Source organism: Coturnix japonica, chromosome 5, assembly GCF_001577835.2.
Source record: "Coturnix japonica isolate 7356 chromosome 5, Coturnix japonica 2.1, whole genome shotgun sequence".
Classification (NCBI taxonomy): Eukaryota; Metazoa; Chordata; class Aves; order Galliformes; family Phasianidae; genus Coturnix; species Coturnix japonica.
This window is the reverse complement of record NC_029520.1, coordinates 41072893-41092633: the sequence shown is the minus strand read 5'-3', so window position 1 is coordinate 41092633 and position 19741 is coordinate 41072893. Positions and strand designations below refer to the sequence as shown.

Genomic DNA, 19741 nt, shown 5'->3' with positions numbered 1-19741 from the left:
ATGATGTACTGGTTTTGAATTGATACCTGTACAAAGGCTGATATTACACACTAAACAGAGTCTGGGTAGGAGAAGTGGGAGCTGTTACCACTTCTGCCATTGGGACTTGACAGTGCTTGTTCCAAGGCAGAGGTTTGTTCTCAGCATGCAGATGCTGGAGAGAAACTCTCCTGTTAGCCCTAGTGCTATCCAGCTGCAGCAGGTCTCAGTTGTGAGTTCTGATGCCAATGGTGTCTTTGTGATAGCCTGCTACCAGCTATGACTAATAACCTGATCAATAGCCATTGTTGTGAGACAGATGGGCCCATTACAATCAGAGACATTCAGTGTCTGGCTTTTAACTCCTAACCTTGGCCAGTATAAAATATTCACCAAAATTCTGTGTTAGACATTGGCACAACCCCATTTTTCTTTCCCTGACACTAACAAATGTCAGGCCACAAGACTGTATACCACATCCATCTCATGACAATAGATGCCACATTTGCTGGATGTATTACTAAAGGAACAGCATAATTGATCTTTACAAAAATCCACCATGGATCTTATGGGTAAGTGAAAGAAAAACAAAAATAATGGGATGTGCTTCTATCAGTGTTATGCTTCTGTCAGTGACCATCCACAGGCTGTTGCTCTTAGACCCCCCTGCACTACCAATTAATTTGCAGGTAAGGGAATGTTCCAGCACAGTTGGCACAGGATTGTTACATTCAGTCTCCTCTCTGACAAGATATGGGCCTGGTGTAAAGTGGCAGGAGAATAACTCTGGGAGGCAAAGCCCCAAGAACCATTTCCATCCTTTCCTTCACACAGCAACTTGTTGCTCAGCTCCCCACTGAATTCAGTTGCTCCCTCCCTCCATCTCATCACATTAACTGCTTCCTGGCCAAGTCATCTTCTTGGCTTCCCGTAGCAGATTTCTGTTCTTTCTACTCACTTCTAATGGAAGTAGCAATTGCCTGACAGAGTGTGAATCCTTCATATCCATGTCTCCCTACACAAATACAAGGAGAGGTGCTAAATCAAAATGGAAGGACCAATCCCACTGACCAAAATAATAAGCAGAAAGAAAACAGTGTTGAGAAACTATTTACAAATGCATTTTTCAGTTGAGTGTTGCTGATGACTTTTATGAATTATTGAATAATGTCATGCATTATTCAAGCTCTTTGTGCAGTTTATATTATCATGCAGACCCCTTAGGGCCTGGAATCAGCGAGCCAGCACGTTGTACTCTTGCTTTCTGTGTGAGCAGTATGCTCACAAATAGAGAGAACTGCTGGGCTCCAGGGCTTTATTATACTCTATTGACTGCTAAGTCTCCTGCTGCCTTGTGTCTGGAGCAATCCTGCCCGAGAAGCTCTCCTTGGACTATTTCCAGATCTCACACAGCAGCACAATTAAAACGCAGCTGGTAGGAACCAGCTTTCCTCCACTGTCTTGCATCTCATCTGCTCTGAGGATTTTGTGCCGTGTTACTCAGCCTCTCATCTGAGTGCTCAGATCAAGGCATCCTCATAGTTTGGAATCCAGACATGAATCCAGATGGTTTGAGTGGCCACAGCCGCAAATGCTGGAAGAGCCACATCTGAGACATGAAAGCTCTTCAGAATCTGGTTCCCAATTCTTCAGACTGAGTATCATGTTTGTTAGAAATTGAGGTAAGAGGTGAGAGAGACAGGGAAGAAGGAAAAGCAGTGCTCTCGGATGTGGAACATCTTTCAAGCATTTTTAGATGAAACACCTCCAATGTACATAGAGATAATGATTTTAGTTACCAGAACAATTCAACCATACTTATAAGGTGAATAGAAACTCTTGGACTTGTAGTTTTGGGGAAAATTCTGGGGTTCACTTAAGAGACTGTCAAAAAAATACTTCAGTTTTATTTTAATTTGGTCAGTCAGAAATACTAATTAGGCAACAATAAAAGGATTAGAACAAAAGGTATGCACATTTCTACTAGCAGGGGGAATAAAAAGGAATCAGAGAGCTGATAGGACTTTTTTCCTTTCTTCAGCTGTAACTACTTATACTTTGTAAGCTCACTCGGTCTCATCCTTGTCCTCCATGCATTTTCACAACAGTCTATGCCATGACGGTTCTCATCTTATTTTATTCTTTATCCATAGCTACCTAATGGATAGTCAAGAAATACATCTTTTGTACTAGCATGGAGTCTACAAATAGGTGCTTTGCAATGGGTTAGTAAGGTTTGGTGACTCCTTAACATCCAGCCAACCAGTTTCCAGGGGAGCAGCTACAGACCACAAAGTATTAGGGAACCACACTGGATTTCTGCAGTACAGTGGATGAGGGATTCCTCCTGGAAATGTCTAACAAATGCTGCCATTTACATTGGATCCACAAGGGAACCAAATGGAGTCTGAAGCTAAATAGGAAGGCAGTGCTTCCATGCTATCTTTTATACATTCAAATAATGACTATTTAATCTTCTGAAAAAAAAGAAAAAGAAAAAGGAAAAGGAAAAGGAAAAGGAAAAGAAAAAGAAAAAGAAAAAGAAAAAGAAAAAGAAAAAGAAAAAGAAAAAGAAAAANAAAAGAAAAAGAAAAAGAAAAAGAAAAAGAAAAAGAAAAAGAAAAAGAAAAAGAAAAAGAAAAAGAAAAAGAAAAAGAAAAAGAAAAAGGAAAAGAAAAAAAGAAAAAAAGAAAAAGAAAAAGGAAAAGAAAAAGAAAAAAAAAAAAACAGATGAAACCTAAGCCGCAATGAATATTGAGTGCAAATCTGATATAGCACTTAAATGATTTCTGCAACCTGCAGTTCACTCAGGATGTAGGGATTTCATTATAATAGCCACAATGGACTAGCAATGTAATATCAGTAATAAGAAGTAATGGGATTGACATAGCTGGAAAAAGAACCAGTCACGTTCGGGAGCATACAAGCTCTTCCTCAATCTGAGATTTTCCTGGACACTTTTAATAACTTTTTGCATACATTTTACCTTTACATTAATTAACAAAGAACAGCGATGCTGCTAAACTCATCTTTTGGATAAAGAGAACAAACTGTGACCAGCCATCAAAAGTGAGGCAGTAGGAAGCCTGTTTAACACTGGATGTAGCATTTCACAGCTAAAAAACTGGGGGAAAAAAGCAGGCTTTCATGATGTATAGTCATAGCAGGGGACATTTCTGGCCATGGACACAGTTCTGTGATATCCTATAATTTAAGGTGCAACAGCACAAGCTGAAGATCACTTGATGCTGTTTTCCATGTTGGCCCTACTCATCCCTCACTTAAACTGACATGGATCCATTGATTTTGTTGAAGATATTCCTGTACTACACCAACCTGTATTTTTCTAGGAAAAAAACATGACTTGAAAGTATCAGACTTTAACTTTTAAAAACCACTTCTAGTATTCCATTAACCTTTAACTGTATATACATATAAAGAAAGAATCATCCAACTTAAAAACTGACTCTAGATGTGCTCAAATTTGGAAATCCTTTCTCACAAACAGGAATTATTGAACAACTGAAGGATCTTCTTAAAATCAATTCTGCTATTTGTATGTGTAAATGCTATTAGAGGAGTTCTATTGAGCATGCTTTTTCCCTGTGTTCCTTAGAATGATTGAGATTATCAGGAACAACCCCCTCTGCTCCCAAAGGGTCAATGGCGGTATCTGGAGAACTGCAAATCCCTCCACTGTTTTCACTCTTGTGACCTTTCTTAATACGTGAACTCCTAAAAGCTTTTCAGTCAGTGGGGATTCCTATGTAGAGAATTAAAATCCACAAACAATACATTTGCTTTCCACTGCTGAAAGCACTGCTTTAGATATACCCAGTGATAAAAATGTCTTTAAAAGAATAGAAACAAAAACATTTTTATTATGGTATAGCATTCAAAGTATATTGACGCTGTGCATTTAGTGGCCTGTTGATGGTATTCTAGACTCAAAACTAAGAATTAGTCAGAGAGTGCTTTCAGGCAGCAGGAGGCTCTGAAATACCAGTGCTGAAATATCTTCTGGTTATGTTCTTGCTAGTGTTTCCCCAGGTCTGAAACTCTTCTTGAATACACAGATTTGCATCCAGAAACGCCATCAGCAATTCTATTCAGCCTGACTGATCACAAAACACTTCCTTGAGAAGTGGTCCCCTTCACTTCCACTGGCTCCAGTAGAAATCCATCCCAACATATCTGAAGGCATAGGAACAAGTCCTACAGAACTCAGATAGGTGAATGTCTGTTGATTTCAATGAAGTTTTGACTAATTAAAAGAGCCTTGCCCTGTGCCCTCTGAACACATGAATACATGTTGTAAACTCAGTCTGTTCTGACAAAATAAACAGCCTCTTAGAGTCAATTATAACCATTACAGCTACTTAGATGAAAGGAGTGCTATAATGTGTTTGTACAGCTAATCAGTGTTGCAGCCCTTACTAATGTTTCCTGAGTAGTTACCGTATTGCAGTGTTAATCATGATTGTTCTGACAATCAGTGATTGTTCTTCAGAAAATAATAAAGCAAACAGGAGAACTACTTTGCTGTAACAACTGAACCAAAGCTGAAAGGACAAAATGTAATGGCAATCATAGTGCCAACTTTTAACATTTGACTGAAATTTTTTGAGGCATTTGTCTGTATGGTCTTTTCCTGAAAACAAAATACTATATTAAAATAGCTTATGTCTGTATTTTGAGCCATGGCTCTAATAAGGTACCTTTCCTCTCCAGAGCACAGACCTGTGCTGATCCCACCAGCAAAGACCTGGCCTTGCTCTTAGATTTGTGCTGTGCGAGATCCTTGGAAGATCACATCCCATTCCTGCCTCAGCCAGCAAACACTGCCTCCAAGCAGCTGGACTTGGATGTGCTGCTATAGCAGGCAGGGAACCTGGTGTAGATAATGTTAAAAATGTGTTTGAGGTAACAGCAGCTGTGGCTAGCAGTAGGGTCACAACTCAAGAAACGCAGGTTCTGGTTCTGAGTTTGTACCCACAGCCAATACCCATCTCAACACTACAGCAGTGTGGCTGCTGCAGGCCAGTCACCATATTTTTCCTTGCACCAGACCCAGTGATACAAAACACTTGCTTATTAAGGAAAACATATTTCAAGCCTGTTGTTGATCCAAAGCCTGCAGTCTTGCAAGCACTGTGTCATTTATCTTCCTTCTAAGTGGGAAAATTCCTGGATGCTATTTTTTCTCCATAGAAACTACAGAATTGAAGTAAATGAAATTAATAAAAAGCACTAGTACTGAGTGAGCAAGAACAAGGCATGTACTCAGCTCTTTCTTCAGGCATCCAGTCTAATGAGAAATATGTCAGGTGGTGTTTGCATGATGGGAGCCAAAGCTTGAACTTCATGTAATTCAGACCAGTAGTTTTGCTCAAGGAGCTGTTAACTACCAGCACAAAGAGGAAAGGTGCTGAGTACCTGAGCCAGAGATTGTTTCTGTGGGAACAAGCTCTGTGATGGCATCCACTTCTGTGCAAATGAGGGCAGAGCGTTGGCCCCATGTCCTCAGTCCCCTGAGTTGTCTATGGGCAGAGGGAACATTTAGGGCTGGGCACTTGGGCAATTGCTAAGGGCAGGAAAATCCACAGTTCTCTGACATTAAGGCATTGTAAACACTGAAAGAAAAGAAATCCGTGTTGTGTGTTTTTTTGGCATACAATGCCTAAAGCCTTATCTCTCATTCTGTCAGGAACCAAGGAGTATGTATACAGATGGTGCAATTTATTATGTTCTCTACTGTGACCAAGTGCTGAAATACCTTCAGGAAATCACCAGAAAGCCTGAAAAGCTTTGCTGCCTCTTGTGACTCCAGCTCAGTAAGACTATAATTGAATGAGCACAGTATATTAAGCACTGCATGTTACACAGTAGACTTACAGAAAAAGGATGCCATCTTTTTTCAGAATCATTACAGAAGATATATTTGCCGCACAGTTACTGCCTGCACCCAACATCATGATGTCAGTCTGGCTGTACTTGGCCTTTACAAACATATGAGAAAGGGATTTTCAAATAACTGGCCAGCCACGATGGACCAAGTTCAAGTCAGGTATCACTGTGTTGAATTCCACAGTGTTGTTCTCATTTGTAGGATGTTGCTGAGTCCCGACACTGAAAATGGTGTCTTTTGGGATTGAAATGAATGGAGATTTGGTGGCATGGAAAGAGACTTTTTTTCCATGCATTGGCATATTTTCATTCCTGCTTTACTGAGCAGATTTTAATGAGTTTATGAAACCCAGTCCAGTGGGTGCAAGAAATAGAGGGAAAAAAGGTAAAATCCATATCCCAAATCCTGTTCATCTCCAAGTATGAAACATAAACCTTGAGCTCAGCACTTCATTTGAACCCACTTGTTTTAGTTCATTCAAAACACTGAAAATAGGACTGTCCCACCAGCTCAACAGCAGACACTTATGAACACCCTGGTGCATGCCCAACCAGCTGCCACGGCTACCAGTCACTGAGGTTTCAGTTGCTTCAGCAGAAGCAAAATCTTCTTCATCTTTGATTTTCTGGCCTGCTTCCTCCCTGGAGAGCCATGGTATCAGGGGCTCCTTATCCACATCCTTGCAAGTGCTGTTATTTCCACATGCTGCATTATTGCACAGAAACACCAGCACAGGGAATCATACTCCTTGTGACATCCCACAGACACCAGGCTGGGGATACTGAGCTGACAACAGGATCACTCTAGGACGATAAAGAAATAAATTGAGAAATAAAGAAGAAATACTACTAATAATAAAAACAACAACAAAAAAGACAATTGTTTCACTTTTTTTTTTTTTTTAATTAGAGAGAAAAAAAAATAAATAGATTAAAAAGCCCCACCACACACGGCTGCAGCGTGGGACCGAGGGCCGCACCACGCATTCCCCCCCACCCCGCAGCCCCGCGGTGCCCCGCGGAGCAGAGCCCGGCCGCAGACGGGAGAAGCGCTGGCGTGGAACAGCTCATCGGGCGCCGGGCGTGCAGGGACCGTTCCGTGGGATTGAAAAATCTCTGCAGCAGCAGCGCCGGCGGGCGCGGGGTCGGTGCCACCCCCGAGTCGCGCCGCTCCCCCGCCTCTCCCCGCCGGCTCCGGTCCCTTCCCCCTGCAAACTTTTCCCTCCCAACCGGGCTGAGATGTGAGCGGCGGCTCCGGAGCGCCCCGGTGGGGGGAGCCGGAGGGGCGGGCACGGAGCGGCGGGCGGGGAGGGCGGAGGCCTGGGGGAGCCGCGTCGGGCAGGGAGCTGGGTTTTCCCGACCACCCCCTTCCCCTCCCCACCCGCCCACCTCCTGCCTCCCTCCCTCTTTCCTTCCCTCCCTTTTTCCCTCCCTCTCCTCCAGAATTAAAGTTGGGACAGTCGCGCTCCGGGGATGGGTGCGAGCCAACGCCTGTGCCGCCGGCTCGCTCTGCTCCGTCCCCAGATCGCCCGGAGCCCGCTCTCCCGCCCGCCCAGGAGGGATGCTGCTCCGGGAGCTGCTGGGACTGCTCCGCTGCTGCTGGCCCTCCCTGCTGCTGCACTGTGCCCTCCACCCGCTCTGGGGCTCCGTCCAGGTAGGGCCTCGCTCAGGGGCCGGGGACGACGGGCAGAGCCCCGGGCGGCGCCGCGGAGGCGGCGGGCGGTGGTCTCCGGGCGGGGGAATCCGCGGCTCTGTTGGGCACGGCACGGCTCGGGCTGCGGGACCGAGGGGGTGAGGGAGCGGCAGGGCCCGCCTCGAGCCCCGGGAGCGTCCAACTTGCTGTGGCCGGAGCGAGGCGAAGCGGAGTTTCTTGAGCGAGCGCGTTTCGGTGGCGACATGCACGGGAGGAAGATGCGGTGCTCCGGAGGGCTTATTTTTGGGAGTGTTTCGCCGTGGGGTTTTGGTGTTGGTTGCGATCTGAGGGCTCTTTGCTTAAGCCTCAAATCAAGGTTTTCCAACTCCGCCCCGGGTGTCGGTGGGTGACCTTGGTGGTGGTGTGGGGTGAGCTGGAAGGTGCCCGATGGGCAGGAGTGTGTCGGGAGGGAGAGCGCCCGTCCAGCTCGGGGAGCGGAGCAGCGGCACAGCTCGACTCGAATGCGTCACTTGGGTATTTTAAAGTTTATTTATAATATATGTCTTCAGCCGAATGACTGATGAGGCAGCTGAGTGCTGTTCAAGAACAGCACAATTGCAGTTTCTTGGTGAAAACACGGTGGAGACTCTGCATCTTTCACTCCTTGTTCTAAACTTAGTGACTCCCCGGAGATTAAACAGAGATGTTTCAGCATCTCGTGTCTGCCTGCGAGTGACAAAGAAGATCTGTGCACCTTACAGATTAAAATGAGCAGAAACACGGCAAAACCAACATCTTTCAAACTAATTCCTCCATCATAAAAATCTCAGCCAGCGCTACCCTGCTGCTGTCCTGTTCAGGTGTGCAGATTGCTGGCTGTAAGGCAAAGCTGTAGCTGCATTTTATAAGGGAAATGCAATTGTGCAAGAAGAGATGCCTCCCAAGATCCCTGTCCTGTAATCAGTCCATCGGTCAAGCAGACAAAAAAAATATATTGCATAAACATCTTAATGGTAAACTACTTAAGTGACTAGGGGCAATCTTTCAATAGTACTTACATTTATAACAGTTGAAACAGTCTCTGAGAGCTGCAGAAGCCAAGGGGTCCAGACTTCCCTTGCAAAGCTTTGTTGTCCAATTCTTCATCAGTGTTTGTCTATTGTCTGCTGCTCTGTGTAAGGGCAATCAGTAAGACTTCTGCTTTTTGCCCAGACACAGATGTATCCCAGGACACCCGGCAGGTACCAGAGAGAAGGATGGCGCAGAAAGCTCACCAGTGCACCAACATGCTGGGATTGGATCTCACTCCTCTTTGAATCTCTCCCATGGTTCCCTTCCCCTTGTTGAGCTGTAACCATTGCTCTTAACATCAGTCTTCCTTTGAGGACGATTGACCCAGGGGTCCCAATGTATCCCTACTCTATCTATAGCAGCCATTCCAGTTTCTCGCTTCTCACAGCCCTTCTCTGCCCATCAGCCGTGCTCTGACCTGTGTCCGTGCCTCTGGCCTCCTTCATCACCACTTGGTGCTCCTTCCTTGGGCCCTGCCTCGAGGCACTTAACGGAATCAGTCAGATACAAATCAGAAGAGCAGCATTATTACAATATGTATGCATGAATATGTATGTTTTTCTCAGCCTAATAGCCAATACGACAGGAAGGAAGGCACAATTCCGTCTGAAGTTTTAGACATAATTTAAAAAATGTATCAGTATGTGCAGTGATAAATGGTAGTGTCATGTCTTTTCTGGTTTTATAAACATGGATTTGGATTAGCTGTGATGTGAATTATGCAGAGCCTCTCTGGGATTTACATGGCGTTGTTGAGATCTCATCTCTCTAGACTGGTTCCAAGAGGCAAAGCTCTCACTACCTCAGCAGGATCTTAGAGTTCTCAGTGGCACTTCTCTTTTCAAGCTTTCCTCCCTTTTCCTGTTTCACAGTCACCAGAGGGTCACAGTCAGGATACTGTACTGATCCACTCTTTCTACCCCACTTTGTAGAGCATGCTCATGGACTGCTGCAGCCCTGCACGACTCTACTGGAGTACTGAGCTCCCCTGGCCACATGCAGATTGGATCTCCCACCCTGCACAAGGCAGGACTGGGCCCATTGCTTCTGCAGGAAGTCTTGGATTAAGCAGAAATGTGACAGATATGGACTTCCACTGAGAAACTACAAAAAGAAACCAATGTTTTCCACTTTTTGCTTGCTTTTCCCTGGGCATTTGTGGATCAGGTTTTCATTGCCATGAGTACTTAAAAACATTTGCATTTTTGCAAAGCATATTGATATCAAAGGTACCAAACGAGCTCAAGCTGACAAATGGCCAGACAAGCCACCAAGTGCCAAGGAGACATGTCCATGCTGCTTACAGCACCAGGGCTGGAGAGTGTGGCAGGAGAGTGGGGAGTGTGACCAGGGTCCAGATCCAAACTGTCTCCAGGGCTCTGAGTGGGTGCTCATTAGCAGGGCAGGCCAGAGAGGGATGGGGCTCTCTCAGTGGACCTGTTTTTCTCCTGCCAACTCCTGTAAAAGCAGCTTACTTTGAATTACAGACAGTGGTAAAGAAATATGGAGTAATTTATTTTGCCATCCTCCAGGAGGATGGAGTTTTTCCCCAAAGCTTATTTCCTAGTGATTTGTTCTGCTTACCTTTACAAGATACAGGTAATATTCTTCATTCCTTTCATAAGAAGGCTAATAGACATCAATACTGTGGGTTGTTGTTTTTTTTTCTGGAGAACAAGCCAAATGTCTTCTTTTTTTTCCAAATCTATCTTGCTACCATTAGTTAATCTTCTTGCAGCAGTCCTTGAGCATTTCTCTGCTCCTCAAGGCCACAGCCTCAATTTATGTCTTTCCTTTTCCTGACAGATTTCAGCCAACTTACAATATTCTTGTTCTTTACTAACCCTTGAAAGCAAAATCTGTGCTCCAGTAGGTATCTTTCCATCAACTGGCCATTGTATCAAGTGAAAAGGGAAGAGAACCAAATAGGTGTCAAAGCCAATGCTCTCAAATTTCGGTTCTTTCCCAAGCATTAAGAATCACTGTGAGGAATCTCAATAAATGATTCAGAGTGAGATATGTGGAGACCAAGCAACTCTTTTTTTCAGAAATATTATAAAAAAAAGCATACAGGAGCAGAGAGCGGTTGGACATGCATAGGGTTAATCTTGTCTGCCAAGTAATTGAGAAAAATACACACCAGTTTCTGAGGACACTCTATTATCAGTCAAAGGTAGAAGAGCCTCCAGGGATTTAAAAACAGTCAATAGTCTAAAAAAAGATTGAGCAAGCCTTTTGTTTCTGGTTGTTATTAAGTTAGGGCAATAATTCAGTGTATCTCTTCCATACCAGCATCATGTTCAGACTCATATACACAAAGCTACTTCTGGTCAGCGTATGAGGTTGGCTCCAAGACTGCTGAATGGTATTCTACCCTGGTTCTGTTCTCTTCCACTTTACTGGCTCCTGTGAGACAGTTGGGAGCCATAGGGTTTGTCAGCCAGAGAACCAAGGAAGGAGTGATAATTGAAGCTGAGGGTTGACATTGCTGCCTGATCAGCAGTTGATGCTGGCAGAGTGATGCTGCCTTACCTGCTGTGTGAGTGCTGCAGGTGCTGCCCCATGGGTCCCACCTTGGAGTGCCCAGGGTGCCCTTCCTCTGGGTGAGCAACTGGCACCCTGGTCCAGTGCACAGACAGCCCCACGGGAGCCAAAGTGGTGCAGCGAGAATAGTCTGCTGCCCGTGATCACTTATGTTAAAAATAAATGCACCTACTTAGCAGACAGATTTATTACCAGCTCTGAGGGATTATGAAGCCAAGTCACTTTGATTCATTAGAGCATTCGGAGAGTTTGTGTAAGTTCCTGGAAGCTGTCTGGGATGGTCTCTAACCAGCCTTATACTGTTACCTGGCGGTGGAGGGAAAGTTGGAAAGCACTTGTGCTGAATTTGTCTCTCCCTATGTTTGGTAATAGATGTTGACATGCTGTTTAAACAACTGATCCTCCTGACTTGTGCCTCAGCAACGCATAGCTCTTCCTATTCTTTTATTCTCTCTCTGTAATATTTAATCAACAAAGCCCTTCCTCTATTTCCCTGAGGCCAGAGCAATGCATCTTTCTGCATTTAGAAACCTCCTACACATGTGAACATGTCCTTGGTGCAGTGATGTTGTTTTTATTGCCCACATCTCTTCTTTTGCCAGAAATACATGAAAGGCCTCTGTGCTTCACTGCACCACGAGATGGGTTCTGTCCCATAGCTGTCTGGGGAATGGAATCTTTATGTGGTTCTGTGAGTCCCAAGTGAACGTGAAGACAGGCAACAGGGCAGAAGGGGCTGTCTGAAACAGGCCAAAGAGGCTGGAGTGAGACGGTCTCCGTGTACTGCCCAACATGCCATGAAAGAGAGCTGAGTAAGGAGGAATTAATATTAGGGAAAAACTGTTTGGATTATAACCCTCCCAAGGCCAAGTTTACAAGGCAACAGCTGAATTTTCCTGTGATTTTCCTTAGCTTCAGTGAGTATACCATATTTTCCATCTGAGTTTGAATCTTTAAGAAAAAAGTTGACTTAGAGACCCCTGAGGACCCTCCCCCTGCAGCAGAGGCTCCTTCAGTACCCCACATTCCCTTTTCAATACGCACATACTCCTTTTCATTTTGTAGCATTACATTAGGAATTTTACAGTAGCTGAATATATACCTATTTACAGTATAAATATTATTTCTGGTAAGAAAACTATGTATTAACATGTGCTCTTTGTCATGACTAGATCACAGTGCTGAATGTATGCATCCTGGCTAAATCATTGGCCAGTGCCAAGCAGTGCCTACATGTGGGTTCAGCAATGATTACACTTGGGTTCTGCAGTGCCTCTTCTTCAGCTTCATTGATAACCAATAGGAAGCTGCAAGGCACAGGCTGTGGCATTTCCATTTTGAACAAGTATTCCATGCAGTCTGTAGATGAGTAAATGGGGCTGCCTTGCCATGGTGGGAAGTGATGCATGTCTCCAAACATGAAAAGGAAGCTGGCAAAACAGGAGAGATCTCTGGCTCTTGGTTCTGCCATAAGGAAAATGAGAATAATACTGACCCTAAATGTCTTGCAATTTTTATTAGCTCTCTTTGGCTTGCAGCAACGACCCTGTGAATAATGCATGCTATTAGACGGCCATCCTAAGGAAAGAGGGCTTACGCAACCACATTGTCTGCCACTACCCGCCTGCACTCTACCCTATAATAATTCAGAAACCAGCCGGCTACAGTCAGAAGTAAAAAGGTCTTGAAGATACTATGTTAAGTAAAACATAAAGCTGAGACATTGTAGGGAAGCAACCTTGTGTCCTCGGTGGGGAACAGCAGTGGCAGGAGCTCAGTTCTCTCCAGGCGCTGAGGTGCCAGTTAGGAACTCAAGATTGAGAAGCGTGTTGACGGAAAATCAGTTTTCCCTCTTTCTGCTGCTTGTGCCATGACTTGTTTCTCCACAGGTCACTCAGGGTGAGCCCCAGAAGTCATGCTCCAAGCCTGTAGTAGATGAAGTCCAGGAGAGCTGCCAGCAGATCTGCCAGTGCAGGCCTCCACCACCGCCACCACCGCCACCTCCTCCCCCACCACCCCCCAGGCTGCTGGTGGTGCCGGGTAAGTGGGCAGAGGGACAGGGATGCCTGGGCAGATGGGAGAGGGAAGGATGTGGGAGAGGGCACAGCGAGCTCGTTTGTCATTTTCTACTTAGCAAATGGAGGAAAAAAAAATGTTCTCAGTGGAGGTGGAGATCTGGTTTCTGATCAATGAATAATACTTGGCTTCTGGAGGAAAGCCAGAGAAATTCCCTCCTTTCATTGTATTATAAATGATTCCCTGCTTTCAAATGGTTCACTAATGTCCTAGCCCTGACAAATTCTTTTCTATGCAGACTAAGCACTGTGCTTCTCCTGGATTTACATCACCTCCTGTTCTACCATATATGCAGCCTGGAGGTCTGCACAGTCCAAGACCCATTAATTTACAAGCAGGCAAAAATTCCAACATTCTGTCCAGACCAACTTGGGTGGAAAGGGTGGCACAGACAAATCCCCAAGCAGTGAGCTGACCCTGCTGGCACTGCCTGCTTCAACTCAGTGCCAAGACATGGGCTGAGCCGTGCACAGACACCTTTAGGTGCTTGCTATGTCAGCAGAACTCCTTAGCGCTGTGATATTTTTGCATATTTGTCTCTCCCTGAAAGGCTGCCTATTAATTCTTCTCCCTGCTTAGATAAAATCCCCTGGGAACAGTGTTGCAAAGTATATCTATTATCCTTCTCAGTGCTTCCCCTGAGGGAAAAGAAATCATTAGCAGCATCATTTGGCTGTTTGTCTCTATCAGCTCCATCCTCAGATGTGTGCAAGACATGAGGAAGGCTCGCGCATAGTTTTCAGCCTGGCAGAGGATGGGCAGAATTTTGCAGTGCTTTTTGCCAGCAGCAAGCTTCGTATCTGTGCCAGGCTGCAGAAATGTAAGGCGAAGGCAGAAAAAAAAGCAGTAATCTGAAACACTTGGGAAAGGAAAAACAAAGACAGCTTGAAAGGCAGGGATGAATGTTTTTAATAGCAGGAGAAATCTCTTTCAGTTTTCAGAAAAAAAACCATTGTGGATAGTAATAGTGAAAATTGCCTTTATCTTTGTCTTATAGTCATAAAATAATGTGTTTTATCCCTGTTTTCTTGCACCTGGGCTATTCATTGCCCTGAGGGCACCACTCTTACCCATATGCAGATCAGTGTCAGCATTGGTCCTGGGCATGGTGCTCAGCATTGTGGGAGGAGGGCTCTGCTCTGCTCTGCCTGGCAGGCAGCTGCTCTGCATGTATGGAACTGTCTGCTGTGAGTGGGAAGGAAATCATCCTAGGAAAAAAAAAAATCAGTCTGTCACATGCTGTAAAAAGAGGAAACAGAAATCAAACAGGCCTGCGACTGGGATAGCCTGATGCTTACTCAGGCTGGATTGCCAGGTGCTAGCCCAGCTCTAAAAATGAACTATATAAATCCAGATGACTAATATTTAAACAAGCTCTTTCATTTCAAATGCAATAAAAAAAAAGATTACGCATTCCTTTCACCAGCGAGCTTCAGAGTAGCAATCAAGTGCCTCATCTTGAAAGAGGCTTTAATTGTTATCTGCTGTCTAGGCGCTGTGATTTAGCCTATGTGTACAGCAAGCCACATTCTTGTGAGGATGAGTGAGCCTTGTGGTTAAATATTGATGTTATGGACACCACTTTAAACAACATTTGGATAAAGCAGTAAAGGAACAAATCAAACCATTAAGTGTTGCTAGGCTTGCACTTTGTACTTTTTCAGTGATTCGAGTATTGGAAAGACCTCAGCAAAAAACAGCAGCAGCCCAGGAGCCACAGGTTTGTTACTTTTACAAAATACAATGCCTGCACCATGAGGTAGTTTGAGAAGATTCTGCCATTGCCCTCAGAGCTTTGCCAGCCACAAAAGGTTGCAGTCTCCTACGCACAACCCTTCACAGCTGTATTTTCAACTGCACTGAAAGTTGTTGGATGTTTACATCATCTCTACACATTGTGGTGTGAGTCTAATGGTGAAAGCTAGCAAGTACATATCTCTTGCCCATCCCATTACTACACACATTGGCAGCCATCTTTGACATGTTCTTGTTGTTCTCCATCTGCTGTGGTGGAAAAACACAGAACACTCCTTCTGCATTCTCCATCAATCCCACGTCACAGCAAACACTACTTGGATGTGCAGGACAACATTATATGTGAGCAGCTGAATCTATCCCTAAAACTATTTTGCTGAGCTTGAGAACAGTTCAGGACTTTCAGGAGCAATTACATTGCATTTAGTATCTCTTTAGACATTTCAGTATTGACTGGTCCATCCAATGACAAATCCTTAACTCTGCCTCTTCCAGATATGTTTATACAAAATCTGTTAAATATTATGAATTCCAGAATTCATGTATAATTGCTGATAAGTTCTGTGTTTATTCTGATGTATAATAAGCTAATTATTTTCACAGAAAATAAACAGAATTGCATACAACTTAGCAATCAGTCTAAATAAATGAGAAGTGGCAGAAACTTGCCAACTTGCTCGTGTGGAATGTATGTGTTGTGTGTTGTTGTGCTCTGAGGAGACATATCATTCATGCAACAGTATGAGTATGGGAATTAAATTAGATCATTTGGTCCATATATTTCCCAGCATGGATAACTGAATTACAGACTGGTGAATTCAGATAATGACTCTTCCACCCAGACTCCAGGTCCCAGGAAAGAAAACGCAAACTGGTTTTGTCTTCCTTCAGCCACAGTCAGGGGTTTCCTTTTCCCATGTTTCTAACATCTTCATACAAGACACTGACATCTCTGATGTCCCTTCCAAACCCTGTTCTTGCTTTCACTGTAGCTGCACTGCAGCTCTCATGGGACATTCTCCATGCCCTGCAGCAGCAGCATATCCATGTTAAGTAGAGGAATCCTGGTCTGCTACAGTGAATACTTTATCTTTACAGTATCTAAATGAAGGCTGAGTTGGCCACACATCTCTCTGGATGCTGGTTCTTTCAGTATTGCTAGGCTGGGGTTCATTATCTCTTTCCTTACATTGGGACATACAGGTCTTCACCATGAGTTTTTCAGTTTTGAGTTTCCTAAGTTTCATCCTGGCTGCTGTTTATTGGTGTCCTGCTGAGATACTACTGCTTTGTTCAGTTTATATGAGTGTTTCTCCTTTAGAGTTTTTAAGCTGAGGATCCCTAGCCTATATTAGGAGTAGCTAGGATGCTGGGGGCTTTGCAAAAAACTAGTGAGAACTGTTGGAGAGTTGAGCCAATTACAGTTCCTCCAAGCAGTCCGGCATCCTTATGTTTCTGCGGTCTCTCTCCTTTTGCAAGTAGAAGCTTGCTTGTTAACCTATGCTTAGAAAACTGCTGGTTAATGAAGTGAAGGAAAAGCTCATGTATCTGTGAGGGGCCTAAGGCTAACAAAGATTCTCAGAACCTGGCTTTTAATTACCTGTTTCTTATTCCCCCTCATCTGCTTTCCTCCTGGTTCCTGGTTTTCAGTCAAGGCTAATGCAGGGTGGATGGAGTACTTGTTTAGGCAGAATTTCTAACCCAGCTTCGCAGACCCATGAGATGAAGCTAGTTCAAATGAAATTGACCCTTCAAAATCTCAAACACTGCAGATGTCAACCTTTAAATGCTTTGTGAGCACACGGGATTCTCCAGGGCCACTGCAAAGAAGAAAGGACTTCATTTGAAGTAGAAGCCAGGCTTTCAAAGGAGGGGAGGATTGATGGTAGACATCCAGGTAGAGACAGATACTGCAGTCAGTCTAAAGTTTAGACTGTGTAAGTTTTAAGGAAAAAAACAGTTCAGAAGTGACTTATTGAACACGAACCAAGGAAAGGAAAAAAAGTCCAGCATGAACACATCACTTGTTGCTTGGTAACATTTGCTGTCTCTACCTATTTCCTTCATTGGGTGTGGTACTGCCATCCCCTTTCTGAGTGACAGAAGTACCAGACCAAATATTGCTTCAGTTGCAATTTAGTGGAGGAAACGTGAGCAGTACAACTGAGTCTGGATATGAACCAGTCTTTGACTAGCTGGATGTTCAAATACCTACACAGATACTGAACTTAGCAAAAGTCCTAGGCTCTCAATTGAGATAAAGCATAATCAAGCCACAGTGCAAAGCCAAAGTGAATTATATAATTGCAGAGGACTCTAATCTCCAAGCTGTAATTGTACAGTTTGGTTTTTCAAGGTGAAATCTTTTATCCTGAAGATAATGTATCTAATTAATTAATTATTTGGACTGTTGAAAATGCCAAAACAAAAATGACTGACTGTAGTCAGAAAGCAACTTTTTGGCAACTGTACGAGCAGAAATATATAGCTTAATTTCAAAAAGTGTGCAGTATCCCTTCAGTGGGAGTAGGAAAGCCAAGGACGTTTGGATCTTTAAGGACAGATGATCACAATGTGTGTAGCAGGGAGGAGTCTGAAGGACAGGAACACTCTGGAACTTCTTAAACTCTGAGTAAGTTTTAAAGTAACTTATCTTGGAAGATGTCACTTGCTGGCCATGTTGCTAGAGGACTTTCATAGCAGGAACTTCTTGCAGAAATGAAATCCATATGCTGCTGGGTCATAAAAGAATAAGAAATGGCTTTACCTTAGGGTTTTCAATGATCTAAGGCTTCATATCCTGGTGATAGAATGGGTAGAGTGACCCACAGTGGGTCAGAAAATGAGTTTAAAACTCAAACCAAGCGCTCTCTCCAAATGGGTGTTTTAAAAGGATAGCTCAAAGTAGTCCTGGTTCTTACTACATCACTTCTTATACTGCATGAGCACAGATGCAGACAGGCTTGTCTATGCAGTGCTGAAAGGACCTCTGGTCTTGGCAGACGTCTATGATTGTCTTTCAGGAGTTGAGGGGAGGTCATGATTGCAAAAGTTTCATTGAAATCCTTCTGGAGGCCATGTCATGGCTTAAAACAAGGTGGTAAAGAATTTGCTGCAGGTATTTGGGTGCAGTTCTTGCATCCCGGAGAGCTCTGACTTGAGGTTTCCTTCCGTGTAGGCTTTTTGCCTCACAAGTGCGTTGCAATTTTGCAGAGAGCAGCTGTAAATATAACGGTGGCCAAAGAAATTTGTTTTCCTAACTGGAGTAAAATGCTATCCTCTATAATTCATACAACATACCTATTAGCAAAACTGAGCAATAATGGAAGAGGACTACAGTAACACCGAAAGTGCAGAGGTGCACAGACTCTTACATCAAAGAAATTATAGTAATGACAGCTACTGTGAGAGGACATTTTTCTAGTATATTGGTCTAGATTGGGATTTTAAACTGGAAGCACGGCGCTGAAACAGGGAAGCCCTTTCAGTTTTGGTAACACAGCTGTTATACTGTGAATTACACTCCTGTGTGAGAGCTTTGTTTATAATTTACAATGCAAAACCAAATTCAGTTCTCGCCTTCTCCCAGATACACTGTCAGTTTACCAAAGGGTTGTGATTCTAAGAACTTGCAGTAGGATTTTGAGGCTTTCAAATCTGAATTGACATCCAGCCATGCAACCTGGAGACACAGATGATGGCATGTGTCAATTTGAATCCAGGTTAGCATGATGTTGACTTCACATTGCAGGTACTTCCTTCCCCAGAAGCACAGAGAACAAAATTATTAAGCTACTAAGGTAGAATTTAGTAGAATTCACCCACCTAAATCAGAAATATAATGCTTAGATTTCCTGCCGTTGAGGTTTAACACCATAATCAACTCAGTACCACACAGCCCCCCCCATCAACCACACCAGTTTTATAGTTGATGCCATATGATATGAAATATTCCTTTGGCCAGTTTAGGTCAGCTGTGCTGGCTCTGTCCTCTCCCAGCTCCATATGCCTCCCCCAGCCCCTTGCTGGCAGGACAGTATGAGAAGCCAAAATGTCCTTGGCTCTGTGCAGCACTGCTCAGCAACAACTAAAACATCAGTGTGTTATCAACCTTGTTCTTTTCCCAAAGCCAAACATGATATCATACCACATACTGTGGAGAAAATCAACTCTGTCCCAGCTGAAACAAGGACACCTGCTTAGCAGTGCAGGTGCTGGTAATTCAAATACCTAAGACAGAAAGATTTCAGAATCCTGGTACCTTTTTGTATGTAGCTCAGTTATTTCTAGTGTAGGAGTAAAAACTAGAAGTTCTCATATCTGAGTCAAAACGAGAAAAACGTTCAGGGTGAGCAAATTTCTATAGCAGTAATGAAATACAATGTATGAAATAGTATATATCCCAGATGCCCAGACTTAAGGCTGAAGTGACTAGGAAGCAGGTAAGACCGGAAAAGACTCATGCTAATACTTGATAGGATTCTGCTGTCAATTCTGTATGTAAGGTCTCATATTGGGCTACTAACACTCTGTATCTCCTTGTAAAATACTGATTGGATCACACTGTTATTTTCAGCTTCCATTGCCTTCCCAACTCAGAGTTTTTTCACCACAATAAATTCTGAAGTGCTTTGTCAAGGCTAATTTTTATTTAGGCAAGAGATGAATCTTCCTGCTGCTCTGGGACCTTGCAGATTTGTTTTGAATTTTTCATGCAGTAATAAATCCATGTTATGGAAAAATCCACTCTCTTGAAAACATACTCCTTCATACATT

General features: G+C 43.8%; 1 protein-coding gene across 5 annotated transcripts in view; it reads left to right on the top strand.

Annotated features, from left to right (window-relative positions):
• The first annotated feature begins 7246 nt into the window (after positions 1-7246).
• Positions 7247-19741, top strand: part of PRIMA1 (proline rich membrane anchor 1) — a 46263-nt gene continuing 33768 nt past the window's right edge. For 2 of the 5 annotated variants that reach the window (XR_004307370.1, XR_004307371.1), the window contains exons 1-2: positions 7247-7540; positions 13024-13174. Coding sequence is in view for 1 of the 5 variants with exons in the window: in XM_015865352.2 (XP_015720838.1) it covers positions 7448-7540; positions 13024-13174 (244 nt within the window). In the remaining 4 variants the exon portion in view is untranslated. The remainder of the gene's footprint in view (positions 7541-13023; positions 13175-19741) is intronic. The other 3 variants (XR_004307368.1, XR_004307369.1, XM_015865352.2) reach the window with 2 other exon arrangements.